This window comes from Scyliorhinus torazame, chromosome 1 (genome assembly GCF_047496885.1).
Source record: "Scyliorhinus torazame isolate Kashiwa2021f chromosome 1, sScyTor2.1, whole genome shotgun sequence".
NCBI lineage: Eukaryota > Metazoa > Chordata > Chondrichthyes > Carcharhiniformes > Scyliorhinidae > Scyliorhinus > Scyliorhinus torazame.
In genome coordinates, this window is record NC_092707.1 from 289446648 (window position 1) to 289459869 (window position 13222).

The following is a 13222-nucleotide window of genomic DNA, read 5'->3' on the forward strand; positions in this document are numbered from 1 at the left end:
ACTTCACAAAGATCTTATCCAAGACACAGATTTAGCAGCTTCCACCAACCTTTAATGTCATTTTCACAGAATTTGTCTTAGAAATGACTTATCCCCTATTTCCTTTCTGCATGTTCCCACGCTGTACGTGCTGTTGAACTGATGTCCCATAACTGCCATTGCGTAGGACAAAGCTTGTGTGAAGAGGACAGCTTAAACAATGTATAGCAATAACTATTTGCATTTAAAATATTACAAGGTACTGAAGAGATGCAAAAAGCATACTCAAATTGCCAGAAAGGTTCATGATAAAAAGCATAGTTGGAAAGGTACAATCTGAGTATTGACAGGGTAGATGTAGAGAAGGTGTATCCTCTTGTGGGAGAATCTAAAACAAGGGGTCACTATTTAAAAATAAGAGGTCGCCCATTCAAAACTGAGATGAGGTAAAATACAGCAGCAAATGCTGGAAAAAAGGGGTGTCGCTTAGCTACTCCAGTGATCCTACCAAACAAAGAAGGGCTCTCAGAAGAGATATACTCCACATTTATGATTAGGCCTGGTTCACAAGTTTGTGCCAGAAATTTGCAACTCTGTGGAGTGGAGTGGCAATCTGCCAGTGATTGCCACTCCTTGAAAATTTCAGCCTAATATCCAGATTTATCTTGGTGTAAGAGTTGTGTGCAATAGCACCATCAAACCATGGAGTGGCAGTGGAAACATGTTGTAAAAGCAAGTAGTCAAGACCAATATCCAATAACAATTACAAGTCCTCCCAGATCTACACATTCTTCTTTTAAATTAACAAAATCGGTGGTGGTGGTTTTTTTTGGGGGGGGGGGGGGCAGCAAAAAAAACACTGTCATCCTTTAAAAATAAGCAAGGCAAAGGAACATTTTCAAGACACGCCTTCAACCATTTAATCATTTTTTAAGAATAATAATCTTTATTATTGTCATAAGTAAGCTTACATTAACACTGCAATGAAGTTACTGTGAAAAGCCCCTAGTCACCACATTCCGGCACCTGTTTGGGTACACTGAGGGAGAATTCAGAATGTCTAAATTACCTAGTCTTTCGGGACTTGTGGGAGGAAACCCGAGCACCCGGAGGAACCCACAGACACACGGAGAACATGCAGTCTCCGCAAAGACAGTGACCCAAGCCGGGAACCGATCCTGGGACCCTTGCATGGTGAAATCTCATTTCATCGCCAAGCCCAAATGCCACAGCTCGCTGGAATTTTGAGCCAGTACAAGCTGACAAACAGTTAAACCAATTATTCCAACACTCTGCCTTGAAGTTTCTGAAGCCTGAGGTTGTAACCCAAGTCCCTGCTCACACTCATCAGTGATTACACGTCCAATCTCTGGCTCTGTCTCACTCTCTCTCACCAATTCTCTCGAAGACATCAATATATTGCCCATAACCACTGTCACTTTTAGATATCGCTGTCCCAAAATACATGTCCAATTCTGGCTCTTCCATCGTTTTCAGGAATGGGCATGCTGGTTGAATTTCCCCTTTCCAATTACATAGTGTTCAGGCAAAGTGTGATCACCTAACTGAGCAGAAACAGAAAGATTGAGAGTGGAACCTTGCTACTTCACAAGTTCAGCTATTTGCTGGGTAAAACTCCTGTCTATCAGTGGAATCTAAGAATTAAATTTTTTATCACCACAAGAAACTCTCAACTGTTAGAGAATCTCTGTGCTGAGGGTGTGTTGCACTGTCAGAGGTGACAGCTCTCAGATGAGACTTTAACCCAAGGCTCCACATGCCTGCTGGGGTGGATGCAAAAAAAACAATTACATTATTTTGAAGAAGAGCAGTGAGAGTTATCTATCACTCATCCAGCATCACAAAAACAGATGATCTAGTCATGATCACTTTGCCGCTTATTGGATCTTGTTGTGTACAAATTTGTTGGCATTTTCTACATTGCAATGGTGACTGCACTACAAAAATATTTCATTGGCTGAAAGAATTTTGTCCAGTGGTCATGAAAAGCACTTTATAAATACAACTCTTTATTTCCTCCAATGAATTTTTGATATTACCAACTGCTAAGTAACGGGTGCAGTTACTTTCCTATCACATATTCAATCATCTCATTTTTTATTTTACCATTTTTGTCCTTTTCAATTTAATTATTCCAATGTTCAAAGCTCAACAGCATAAATTAGCCCATGCTAATGCTTTTCTATAATCCAGTCTGTGGGAGGCAAGAACAGATTTAATTCTCTGTTCTCTCAATAAGAAAGCATTTCACCTTTATTTGACTTTCTCTCAGGTTCTCTGTCACTTTAATCAGGCAGGATCACGAACTCCACACAGGTTGAGCTGTAACAACTAACCAAAGTGCTACCACCCATTAGATATTTTTCACATACACAATGCAGCTTGATTTTATACTGCAGTTCTGAGGTTAGTAAATAATTTACTGGAACAGGTGACAGAAAATTTTCAAAGAGCAAAGACAATGAACCTACCTCATCTTAGTGTTACTCGTCAGGCAATGGTTTTGCAAATTATATGTTTCATTTACAGATCCTACCCAAACAATGCTTAAACAATAATACCAAACTCACATTTTCTATTACAAAAGTCCATTCCTTGTCTTCAAATTCCTCAGCATGTGGATCCTGAAAAGTATAAAAACATTTTTTAATTACACCTATTCACATTTACTATAATTCTAGCAAAAAGATTTCCAACATTTTGTAAGTAACTTTCTATTCCATATAAGCTTGGCTTTCTTTTATAAAAAGACAACAAGAAAAACACTGATCAAACAAAACAGTAAATGGCTGAGGACGGATTAGAAATCCACTGAGCGTACTTTGCGTTTCTAAGTACAGGAGTGGAAATGGCCAAAAGTAATGTAGGACAATAAATACATCTGCAATTTATTTCCAACTAATCTACATAATATAAACTTTTATGGTCAATTACTCATCAATTAATCTGCAAAGATCACCTTGCATCAACTACATTATGTATTTTGGACAGTGCCCAAAGCCTCACACCCATGACAAAATTAATGGACCAGAAAGCATAAAGAGTATTTATGGAACATTTATGTTAGACAGAGGTACAGGTTTCTCACTTAAAGATTTTAACATCTTCACAATTCCACTTCAGAACTGCTGAATAATTCTCTCATCGTAGTCAGAGAATCAAAGTGATCACATTTTATTAATGAAACCACAGTGCATTCGGTTATCTTCTATTAGTGTTTTATTTTTATGGTACAGGGTTGAAGTATATTATTAATAATGAGTACAAGACCAATTTAATAATTCAAAAAACAAATGATTTTGTCTTTCACTTGAGGTTTATATGTGCTATTTGAGTACCCCAATTAATTAACATTTTATTCATTCAATCATTCCAATTAACAATTTTATACAATAAGGAGTAAGTCACAGGGTGTTTTCCAGCACTGAAAGAGACCCTTCAGCTCATCGTGTCTTGAGCCAACCATCAAACACCTATCTATTCTAATCCCGTGGCCTTGTATGCTATGGTGTTTCAAGAGCTCATCTAGATGCTTCTACTATATCGTGAGGGTTCCCATGTCTACCACCCTGTCAGGCAGTGAGTTCCAGATTCTCACCACCCTCTGGGTGAAAACCTTTTTCCTCAAATCCCCTCAATCTATGCCACCTGGTTATAAACCCCTCTACTAATGGGAAAAAGCGTCTTCCTATCTACATCTCTCATAATTTTGTGAACCTTGATGAGGTGCCCCCTCAGTGAGTTTAAACTTGTAACAAAATACAGTTATGCCTGCACTTTTATCAACTAGGTATGGAAACCTGTTAAAGCATTGTAAATTAGGACTGCCAATGAGCAGGGTCAGCACATGTTGAATTTACTAATGCATTAAAATTGTTTCCTACAAGAGATCAGTTAAGTTTTTCTGCAATAGTACAATTAGGAATGACAAGGCTTTTCCTACAGGAAGTCAGACTGTAAGTTCAAAGCAGTAATTATGCACAGCACCTCATACTCAAAATGTGTTATGTCCACAAAGCACATAGCAACTGTTATTTACATATACATCACAGTAGAGGTGGGGAGGGGGGGGGGGGGGCATTGTTCAGTGGATTTATTCAATTTAAGGTTTTATTTATCAGTAGCTAATAGCATTATGGAAGCACAATAAATGGCAGTGATGTGGGTGAATTTGAAGCTTTATTTTATTTTGCAGAACGGCACCAGCTGTGAGCATGAGGCAGCAATGTTTATTTCTGCTACAGTTTTAACATTTTAGTGACATTTTGTTAAGCCTCAGGTACAAGCTTTTTTTTAAATATAAAGTCCAAGTATAGCTAATGAGCAATTTTCAATGCAGAAAGCTGTTACAACAGAGTCATTTTAGAAGTTACTGTACCTTGAAAAGTGTCACAGTGATTTCAATGTTTTCAGGGACAGGCCATACTACAACTCCTCGGTATGGATTCTTAATTCCTGGTTGCCAGCTATGAGCCTTCAAGAGGTAATAGAAAGCAAAAATGCTTAGCAATTTATAAGCTTCCCAATATGTAATCAATATATAAAACAATATTGCAAATTGAACACAAAATCAGTTGTACAGAATTGCCATAGACATGCTGAAACAGTTCAATAATCTACAATTGACAAGGATGGTACCAGAAACTTGTGGGCATTTGGAAAAGATTGACAGGCCAAATTTCTTCTCCCTTGAAAATAGGCAGCTAAGGGTTGACAGAGTAGAGGTCAAAAGGATAAAAACATGGGAACTTCCGATGGCAGCCAGGGTGTGAGTAGTCGCACATTTGGTGGCTCCCGCTCATGGTGAACCTTTTGGACCTTTCCCCAGGATTATCGGCCTGCCGGAGGGCAGCAAGGGAATGGACGCTGGTGGATATATGGCACGTATGTTCGGGAAGTTGCTGGGAGAAGGTGCATTTGCTTGGCCCTTGGAGGTGGACAGGGTGCACAGGATGCTTAATAGGAAGCTGCAGAGGAACGGGTCGCCGAGGGCGATGGTAGTACAAATACACCGGTTCCTGGACAAGGAACAGATCTTGAGGTGGGCCAGGCAGACTGCATATGGGAAAGCAGTGAGCTGCGGGTCTACCAAGACTTGGGTGCAGAGCTGGCCAAAAGAAGGGCAAGTTTCAATAAGGCGAAATTGGCCCTCTTTAAGAAGGGGTGAGGTTTGGCATGTTGTACCCAGCACGTTTGTGGGTCACGTATGAGGACCAGGAACTTTATTTTGGATCGCCAGAAGAGGCGATGAACTTTATCAGGGACAAGGGACTGGCAGGAGATGGTGGACATTGAACTTGGGAGCGAGCAGTTATGTTTTATAACTTTTGTTATACTTCTTTTCTTCTGGTTTGTATGTATCGTTTTTCTGAGATTCTGACAGTTCTCCTGAGATTTTTGTTTATTTTCAAGTGTCTCCCTATTTTTATCCCCAAAGCCTTTTTTAAAAGCGGTCAATGCGGTGAACTCTGGGTTCGTATGGGCAGGTGAAACCCTGCGAGTAAGGAAGGCGCTGTTGGAGCGGAGCAGGGAGGGGGAGGGCTTACCATGTTTGGAGGACTTGGAAGAGGAGTTTGAATTGCCAGGAGTGAATGGGTTCGCTATCTGCAGGTAAGGGACTTTGTACAGTGGCAGGTTTCGACCTTTCTGCTTCTACCGCCTCAGGGGATACAGGAAAAGATAGTGTCAAAAACGGGAGTGGTGGAGGGGAAGGTCTCAGAAATTTATAAAGAGCTCATGGAGTGGGAAGGAACCCAGATAGGGGAGGTAAAGCATAAGTGGGAAGATGAGTTGGGAAAGGAACTAGAAGCAGGTCTGTGGGAGGATGCTCTGAGTAGAGTCAACATGTCCTCACCATGTGCCAGACTCAGCCTGATACAATTTAAGGTGGTTCACCGGGCACACATGACAGTGGCCCGGATGAGCAGGTTTTCTGAAGGAGTGGAGGACAGATGTCGGCGGTATGCGGGACAGCCCGCAAATCATGTCCACATGTTTCGGGCATGTCCGAAGCTTAGGAGATTCTGGCAGGGATTTGCGGATGTCATGTCCACAGTACTAAAAACGAGGGTGGCGCCGAGTCCAGAGGTGCCGATTTTTGGTGTGTCAGAAGACCTGGGAGTCCAGGGGAGAGAGAGGCTGGCGTTTTGTCCCTTGCCTCCCTGATAGCCCGGAGACGGATCTTATTGGCGTGGAGGGACTCGGAGCCCCGAAATCGGGGGTTTGGGTTAGTTACATGGCTGGGTTTCTCAGGCTTGAAAAAATTAAGTTTGCCCTGAGAAGATCGACTTTAGGGTTCGTCTGGAGGTGGCAGCCGTTTATCGACTTCTTCGGGGAAAATTAAACTGTTAGCAGAAACGATAAGTGGGGGGTGGATAGTTTAGGCGCGATCAGCAAGTGGAAGGGGGGGGGGGGGGGGGGGGTGGGGGCGGATTGTGGAACTGTGTGTGTGTAAGCCATGTTGGCTGGGTATGGTTGTTGGTTGGGGCGGTGTTATTTACAGAGTTATGTTTACATTTGGAATTGTGGGCCGGAGAGTGGAGCTGAGTCCACAAAGATCAGCCATGATCTCATTAAATGGCGGAGCAGGCTCGAGAGGCCAGATGGCCTACTCCTGTTCCTAGTTCTTATGTTCTTATGTTGTTAAAAAATCACAAATGCCTTAATGAAATTTTTTTTTTATAAAAACGATGAAAACATTTCAGAGAATGGATATAGAGAGAATGTCTCCTATTGTGGAGAAAAGTTATAAACATAAGATAGTGATCAAGATATCCCAGAGATTTTGGAAAAAATGTCTTTCTCCAGAGTGATGGGAATGTGGAATCTGCTATCACAGGGAGTGGCTTAAGTCAACTGTATAATTCAGGGGCTCCCAAACCGGGCTCCCAGCGGTGAGCGAGTGTGAGAGTGAGAGAGTGTGTCCTATTCTTCCTCTTTTCACCATTGCCAAATCTTCTCTATATGAGCCACCCAATAATAACCTTCCCACCCGCCGATTACCTCGTTAAAAACACCCGGCGCATTTGTGGAATTTTATTAGCCTATATAAAATCCAAAATTATTAAATCCATTTTACCGAAAAATGTCTTAGGTTAGAAATATCAGGAGGGATTGAAACGCAACTAAAAATGCTGGTAGGATGTTCACTTTGATTGCTTGTACCCGCCCAGTTAATGAAAATGGAAGGGTATTCCACCTTTTTAAATCTCCTTTAACCCCTTCCACCAGGACTGTCAAATTACATATATATATATATATATATATATATGTATATGGTGGTCCAGTCATGAGCCACCTGAATTCCTAAGTATTTGAATTTATTTTTGGTTAGTTTAAATGGAAGGGTACTTAAATCTGTTTCTCTCCCCAGGGAATTTATTGGAAATATTTCACTTTTTGTTTTTTTCAATTTGTAGAAGGTTCCATTTTTTTCAATATATTCATAATTTTATCTATTCAGTTCAATGGGTTTGATATAAATAATAAATTGTCCTCATGTAGCGAAACTCTATGTTCTCTATTCCCTCGAAGAGGTTCTATTGCGAATGTGAACAGAAGTGGGTATAATGGACAGCCCTATCTCGTGTCCCTAAATAAACAGCGGGGGGTGGGGGGGGGGGGGGGGTGTTTGAATGGAAATAAGGGAAAGAAATCTCAAATTTGGACAATTGTATTCTGTTTATTTTGTTATGATTGTTTGTATGTTGTTACGTACATCATTATTTGAATAAAAATATATATTTCTTAAATGACAAAAATGTAAGACCCAAGTATGCATTTTAATAAGAGAATGTTTTAATTATAATAAACATATACAAATAAGAAACAGAAACGACTTCTATAAATTAGCTTTTTAAAAAAAAAATTTTCTTTTTTTTTTTTTTAAAAGAGTACCCAAGTATTTTTTTTTTCCAATTAAGGGGCAATTTAGTGTGGCCAAACTACCTAACCTGCACATCTTTGGGTTGTGGGGGTGAAACCCACGCAGACATGGGGAGAATATGCAAACTCCACATGGACAGTGACCCAGGGCCGGGATTCGAACCCAGGTCCTCAGCGCCGCAGTCCCAGTGCTAACCACTGCACCGCCATGCTGCCCTTATAAATTAGCTTCTTGTATGTTTTTACTTATTGCACAAAAACAATAATTTGTTTTGTGACTTGGCTCTTCACCACAAGGAGAATGTTTATCAGGGGTTCCTTTAATACTCGCAAGGTCAAAAGGATTTAAGGGGAAGTTATAAAAACATTTTTTTTTTTTTTTTTTTTTAAAAAGAGTACCCAATTAAATTTTTTTCCCAATTAATGGGCAATTTACCCACCCTGCACATCTTTGGGTTGTGGGGGGGAGAATGTGCAATATCCATACGGAGAGTGACCCGGGGCCAAGATTGAACCCGGGTCCTCAGCGCCATGAGGCAGCAGTGCTAACCACTGCACCACCGTGGCACCCAAGGGGAAGTTAGACAAGTATACGAGGGAGAAAGGAATAGAAGATTACAATGATAGATTTAAATGAGGAAAGATGGAAGGAGGTTCAAATGGAGCATAAACATAGCATGGACTGGCTGGGCTGAATGGCCTGTTCTGAGCTGTATATCCAATATAATCTTGCTCTTTCCCCCTAATCTCATTGCATTATACGTATTTAGGTTCAACTCCATCTGCCACTGCTCTGAACCAAATCCTCAAGATCTAATTTGCCAACATCACCAAATTTAAAGCACCAAACCTAGATACTTAATTTTTAAAATCTTTATTATTGTCACAAATAGGCTTACTTTTTAAAAATAAATTTAGAATACCCAATTAATTTTTTCCAATTAAGGGACAATTTAGTATGGCCAATTCACCTACCCTGCACATCTTTGGGTTGTGGGGGAGAAATCCACACAAACACGGGGAGAATGTGCAAACTCCACACAGACAGTGACCCAGAACCGGGATCGAACCTGGGACCTCGGCGCCGTGAGGCAGCAGTGCTATACACTGCGCCACCGTGCTGCCCCCAAGTAGGCTTACATTAACACTGCAATGAAGTTACTGTGAAAAGCCCCTAGTTGCCGAATTCCGGCGCCTGTTCGGGTACACAGAGGGAGAATTCAGAATGTCCAAATTACCTAACAGCATGACATTCAGAACTAGTGGGAAGAAACAGAAGCACCCGGAGGAAACAGGAGCACCCAGAGAAAACCCACGCGGACACGGGGAGAACGTGTAGACTCCGCACAGTGACCCAGCCGGGAATCGAACCTGGGACCTTGGCGCTGAGAAGCCACAGTGCTAACCACAATGCTACCTTACTGCCCATGCGTTAACACTGCAATGAAGTTACTGTGAAAATCCCGTAGTCGCCACACTCCGCCTCCTGTTCAGGTATACTAAGGGAGAATTCGGAATGTCCAAATTACCTAATAGCACGTCTCTTGGAAGCTGTGGGTGGAAACCGGAGCACCAGGAGGAAACCCACGCAGACACAGGGAGAACATGCAGACTCCACACAGACAGTGACCCAAGCTGGGAATCGAACCTGGGACCCAGGTGCTGCGAAGCAACAGTGCTAACCACAGGCTGCACGGTGGCGCAGTGGATTAGCACTGCGGCCTCACGGCGCTGAGGTCCCAGGTTCGATCCCAGCTCTGGGTCACTGTCCGTGTGGAGTTTGCACATTCTCCCCGTGTTTGCGTGGTTTTCACCGCCACAACCCAAAGATGTGCAGTGTAAGTGGATTGGCCACGCTAAATTGCCCCTTAATTGGAAAAACTGAATTGGGTACACTAAATTTATTTTTAAAAAGTGCTAACCACTCTGCTACCGCCCTTTTGGACAATACTCCATCTTCTAAGTAATTTCGAAAATGATAAAGAAAACAGCTCGAAGATCAAGCCTGTGAGGGCACCACCAACAACTAGTTTTCCACTCTGACATCACCTTACATACCCTGATCTCTTTGATCTACCAACACAGATTCAAAAATTCAGTCTAATAGTCGTCTATCGCTCTCAAAGACGTACATCTCCTAAATCAGCCTGTTATCCATCAGATCTGTAGTCCCAAAAATCACTTCAGTAAATTGGTCACACATCATCCGCTGGCGCGCTCTTTCTCTCTCTTCTAATCTGTTCTTAGGTTGTAAAGTGCAAATGTAATTAACTAAAAATCCCTTCCCAGGTGTCAGTTTTATTTTCATTACAAAACTCATTATTAAGCTGCTTAATAAATACAAACTGATTTGAGGATTCATGACACTTCCGCCTGCAGAGGTTTTATGCAAACCTTGGAAGATTTCCGCCTGCTTCTTCTTGTCCAAACCACTACAAGTTTGTCTGGTTGCCTAATAAAATGAACAAAAAACAAAAAGAATTAGCTCACCAATTATTTCACAGAATACACTGACTGACTATTTGCCAACAACTTATCTTATTTTCAATGAGGTTCACAGCCTTAACAAATTTTAAACTAAAGTTTCAAATAACATATTGATTGAAGAACATGAAAAGACACAATCACCAATTTGCATCAAAATAGTGCTTTAAATATCGAAAAATATCTCAAGATGCTTGATAGGAATGTAATGAGATAAAATAGATGCATTATGAAACCTTGATCAAAAGGGATGGAGGAGAGTCTTGAAGCAGGAGTGGATTCCAGAAACAGTTGATGGCACAGCTACCAAATTGGGCAAAAAGGAGGGGTGTATAAGTGGCCAGAGTCAGATGGGTTTGGTGGGCGAGGGTTGTTGTTGAGCGACTGCAAGGAGGTTACATAAAGAGGTACGGCTATGAAGGGATTTGAACACAAGGATGAAAGTTCAAATTGGATTGTTAGAGGGTCAGGAGCCAATGTAGGTTAACAGGAACAGGAGTAAAGGATAATCCGTTCTTGAAGCAAGGTAGGATATGAACACTAGGGAATGTGTAAATTGAGGATTACAGATAGCCACGGTTTGGAGTTTGGGGCTCCATCTGGTGGTGTTCCGGACAGCCCAGGAGAGATTGGAATGGTTTGAGACCAGAAGTGATAAAGGTACTTGTAACGGTTGTGACAACAACTGGGCTGAGGTGGAAGCAGTGTTTGTGGTAGAGAGAATATGGAGTCAGCTGGTCAGCCCAGGGCCAAGTCCCAAAGTTCAACTGGAAAAATTGGGTTCGTCCAAGACTGGATGCAAACAGATAATCAACATTATCACACAGAGAGAGTGGAGAGGTCCAGAGAAGTAACGGAGAAATAGTATTGTGTGTCGTCAGCATATCTATGGAACCTGATCCCAGATTCTTTGGGAAGTCCATAGCCAAATAGCATGAGAATCATAGAATGTACCGTGCAGAAGGAGGCCATTCGGCCCATCGAATCTACACTGGCCCTTGGAAAGAGCACCCTACTTAAGCCCACGCCTCCACCCTATCCCCGTAACCCAGTAAACCCACCTAATCTTTTGGACACAAAGAGGCAATTTAGCATGGCCAAACCACTTAACATGCATATCTTTGGACTGTGGGAGGAAACTGGAGCACCCTGAGGAAATCCATGCAGACACGGGGAGAAAGTGCAAACCCTACACAGACAGTCACCCAAAGTGGAAGGGATAGGGAGAAGGGGTTTAAGGAGACAATAGGCAGAGTAAATAAGCCAGGGGTTCTCTTTGCTCTCTATGAGTGATCTTGGAGTAGTGGCCGAATTTGGTCCAACAGTGCTTGATATCATTTAGTCAGCTACATGGGGAATCTGGTGATGTTCTGGACAGCCCATCTGGTGGTGTTCTGGACATCCGGTGGTGTTCCAGCCAATCCGGTGGTGTCCTGGGCATCCGGTGGTGTTCCGGACAGCCAATCTGGTGGCGTTCCGGGCAGCCAATCTGGTGGCGTTCCGGGCAGCCAATCTGGTGGCGTTCCGGGCAGCCAATCTGGTGGCGTTCCGGGCAGCCAATCTGGTGGCGTTCCGGACAGCCAATCTGGTGGCGCCCTGGACAGCCAATCTGGTGGCGCCCTGGACAGCCAATCTGGTGGCGCCCTGGACAGCCAATCTGGTGGCGCCCTGGACAGCCAATCTGGTGGCGCCCTGGACAGCCAATCTGGTGGCGCCCTGGACAGCCAATCTGGTGGCGCCCTGGACAGCCAATCTGGTGGCGCCCTGGACAGCCAATCTGGTGGCGCCCTGGACAGCCAATCTGGTGGCGCCCTGGACAGCCAATCTGGTGGCGCCCTGGACAGCCAATCTGGTGGCGCCCTGGACAGCCAATCTGGTGGCGCCCTGGACAGCCAATCTGGTGGCGCCCTGGACAGCCAATCTGGTGGCGCCCTGGACAGCCAATCTGGTGGCGCCCTGGACAGCCAATCTGGTGGCGCCCTGGACAGCCAATCTGGTGGCGCCCTGGACAGCCAATCTGGTGGCGCCCTGGACAGCCAATCTGGTGGCGCCCTGGACAGCCAATCTGGTGGCGCCCTGGACAGCCAATCTGGTGGCGCCCTGGACAGCCAATCTGGTGGCGCCCTGGACAGCCAATCTGGTGGCGCCCTGGACAGCCAATCTGGTGGCGCCCTGGACAGCCAATCTGGTGGCGCCCTGGACAGCCAATCTGGTGGCGCCCTGGACAGCCAATCTGGTGGCGCCCTGGACAGCCAATCTGGTGGTGCCCTGGACAGCCAATCTGAAGCGCCCTGGACAGCCAATCTGGTGGTGCTCTGGACAGCCAATCTGGTGGCGCTCTGGACAGCTAAGCCAGTGGTTCCACAGAAATGCTCAAGTGTGCACACACCTTAGACTTACTGTGAAGATGATGGCCATAGCAGAGGGCTGACCAACCTGAGAAAGAGAATAAAAGCTTTTGCAGGGAATTCAGATATCAAAAGGGGGAGGTGAGGGTGTACTGAGCAGATCAACAGCTGTAGAAGTATTGTAGTAAATGGAGGACCAAGTGCTAGGCAGTTGGCAGACTTAAACTGCAATTGTAACTGGTTTGAAAGCTGGGTGGAGAGTGGAATTCCACAGTGGATATAGAAGGATGTGGAGTTAAATGGGGTAAGTGGGGGTTGGGGATGGTTGAGGACAGAAGAGCAGTGAAATCAAAGAGCGAGCAAAGGGAGTTCAGATGGGAAGTTGAAATGATCATAATAAAGACTTGTCCATTTCAGGGCGGCGATAGAAAAGCTGCTAAGAACCACAAGCTGGGGTTTGGGAAGAATTGTGGATAATATGGTTTGGAAGGAAAGATGAGCTGGGT

The 13222-nt window shown here is 43.7% G+C and overlaps 1 protein-coding gene across 5 annotated transcripts in view; it reads right to left on the minus strand.

Annotated features, from left to right (window-relative positions):
- Positions 1-13222, minus strand: part of ehbp1 (EH domain binding protein 1) — a 569586-nt gene that overhangs the window by 456743 nt on the left and 99621 nt on the right. For all 5 annotated transcript variants that reach the window (XM_072507229.1, XM_072507216.1, XM_072507208.1 and 2 more), the window contains exons 3-5: positions 10279-10336; positions 4379-4474; positions 2571-2624 (exon numbers count right to left, since the gene is read on the minus strand). In XM_072507229.1, coding sequence (XP_072363330.1) covers positions 2571-2624; positions 4379-4474; positions 10279-10336 — 208 coding nt within the window. The remainder of the gene's footprint in view (positions 1-2570; positions 2625-4378; positions 4475-10278; positions 10337-13222) is intronic.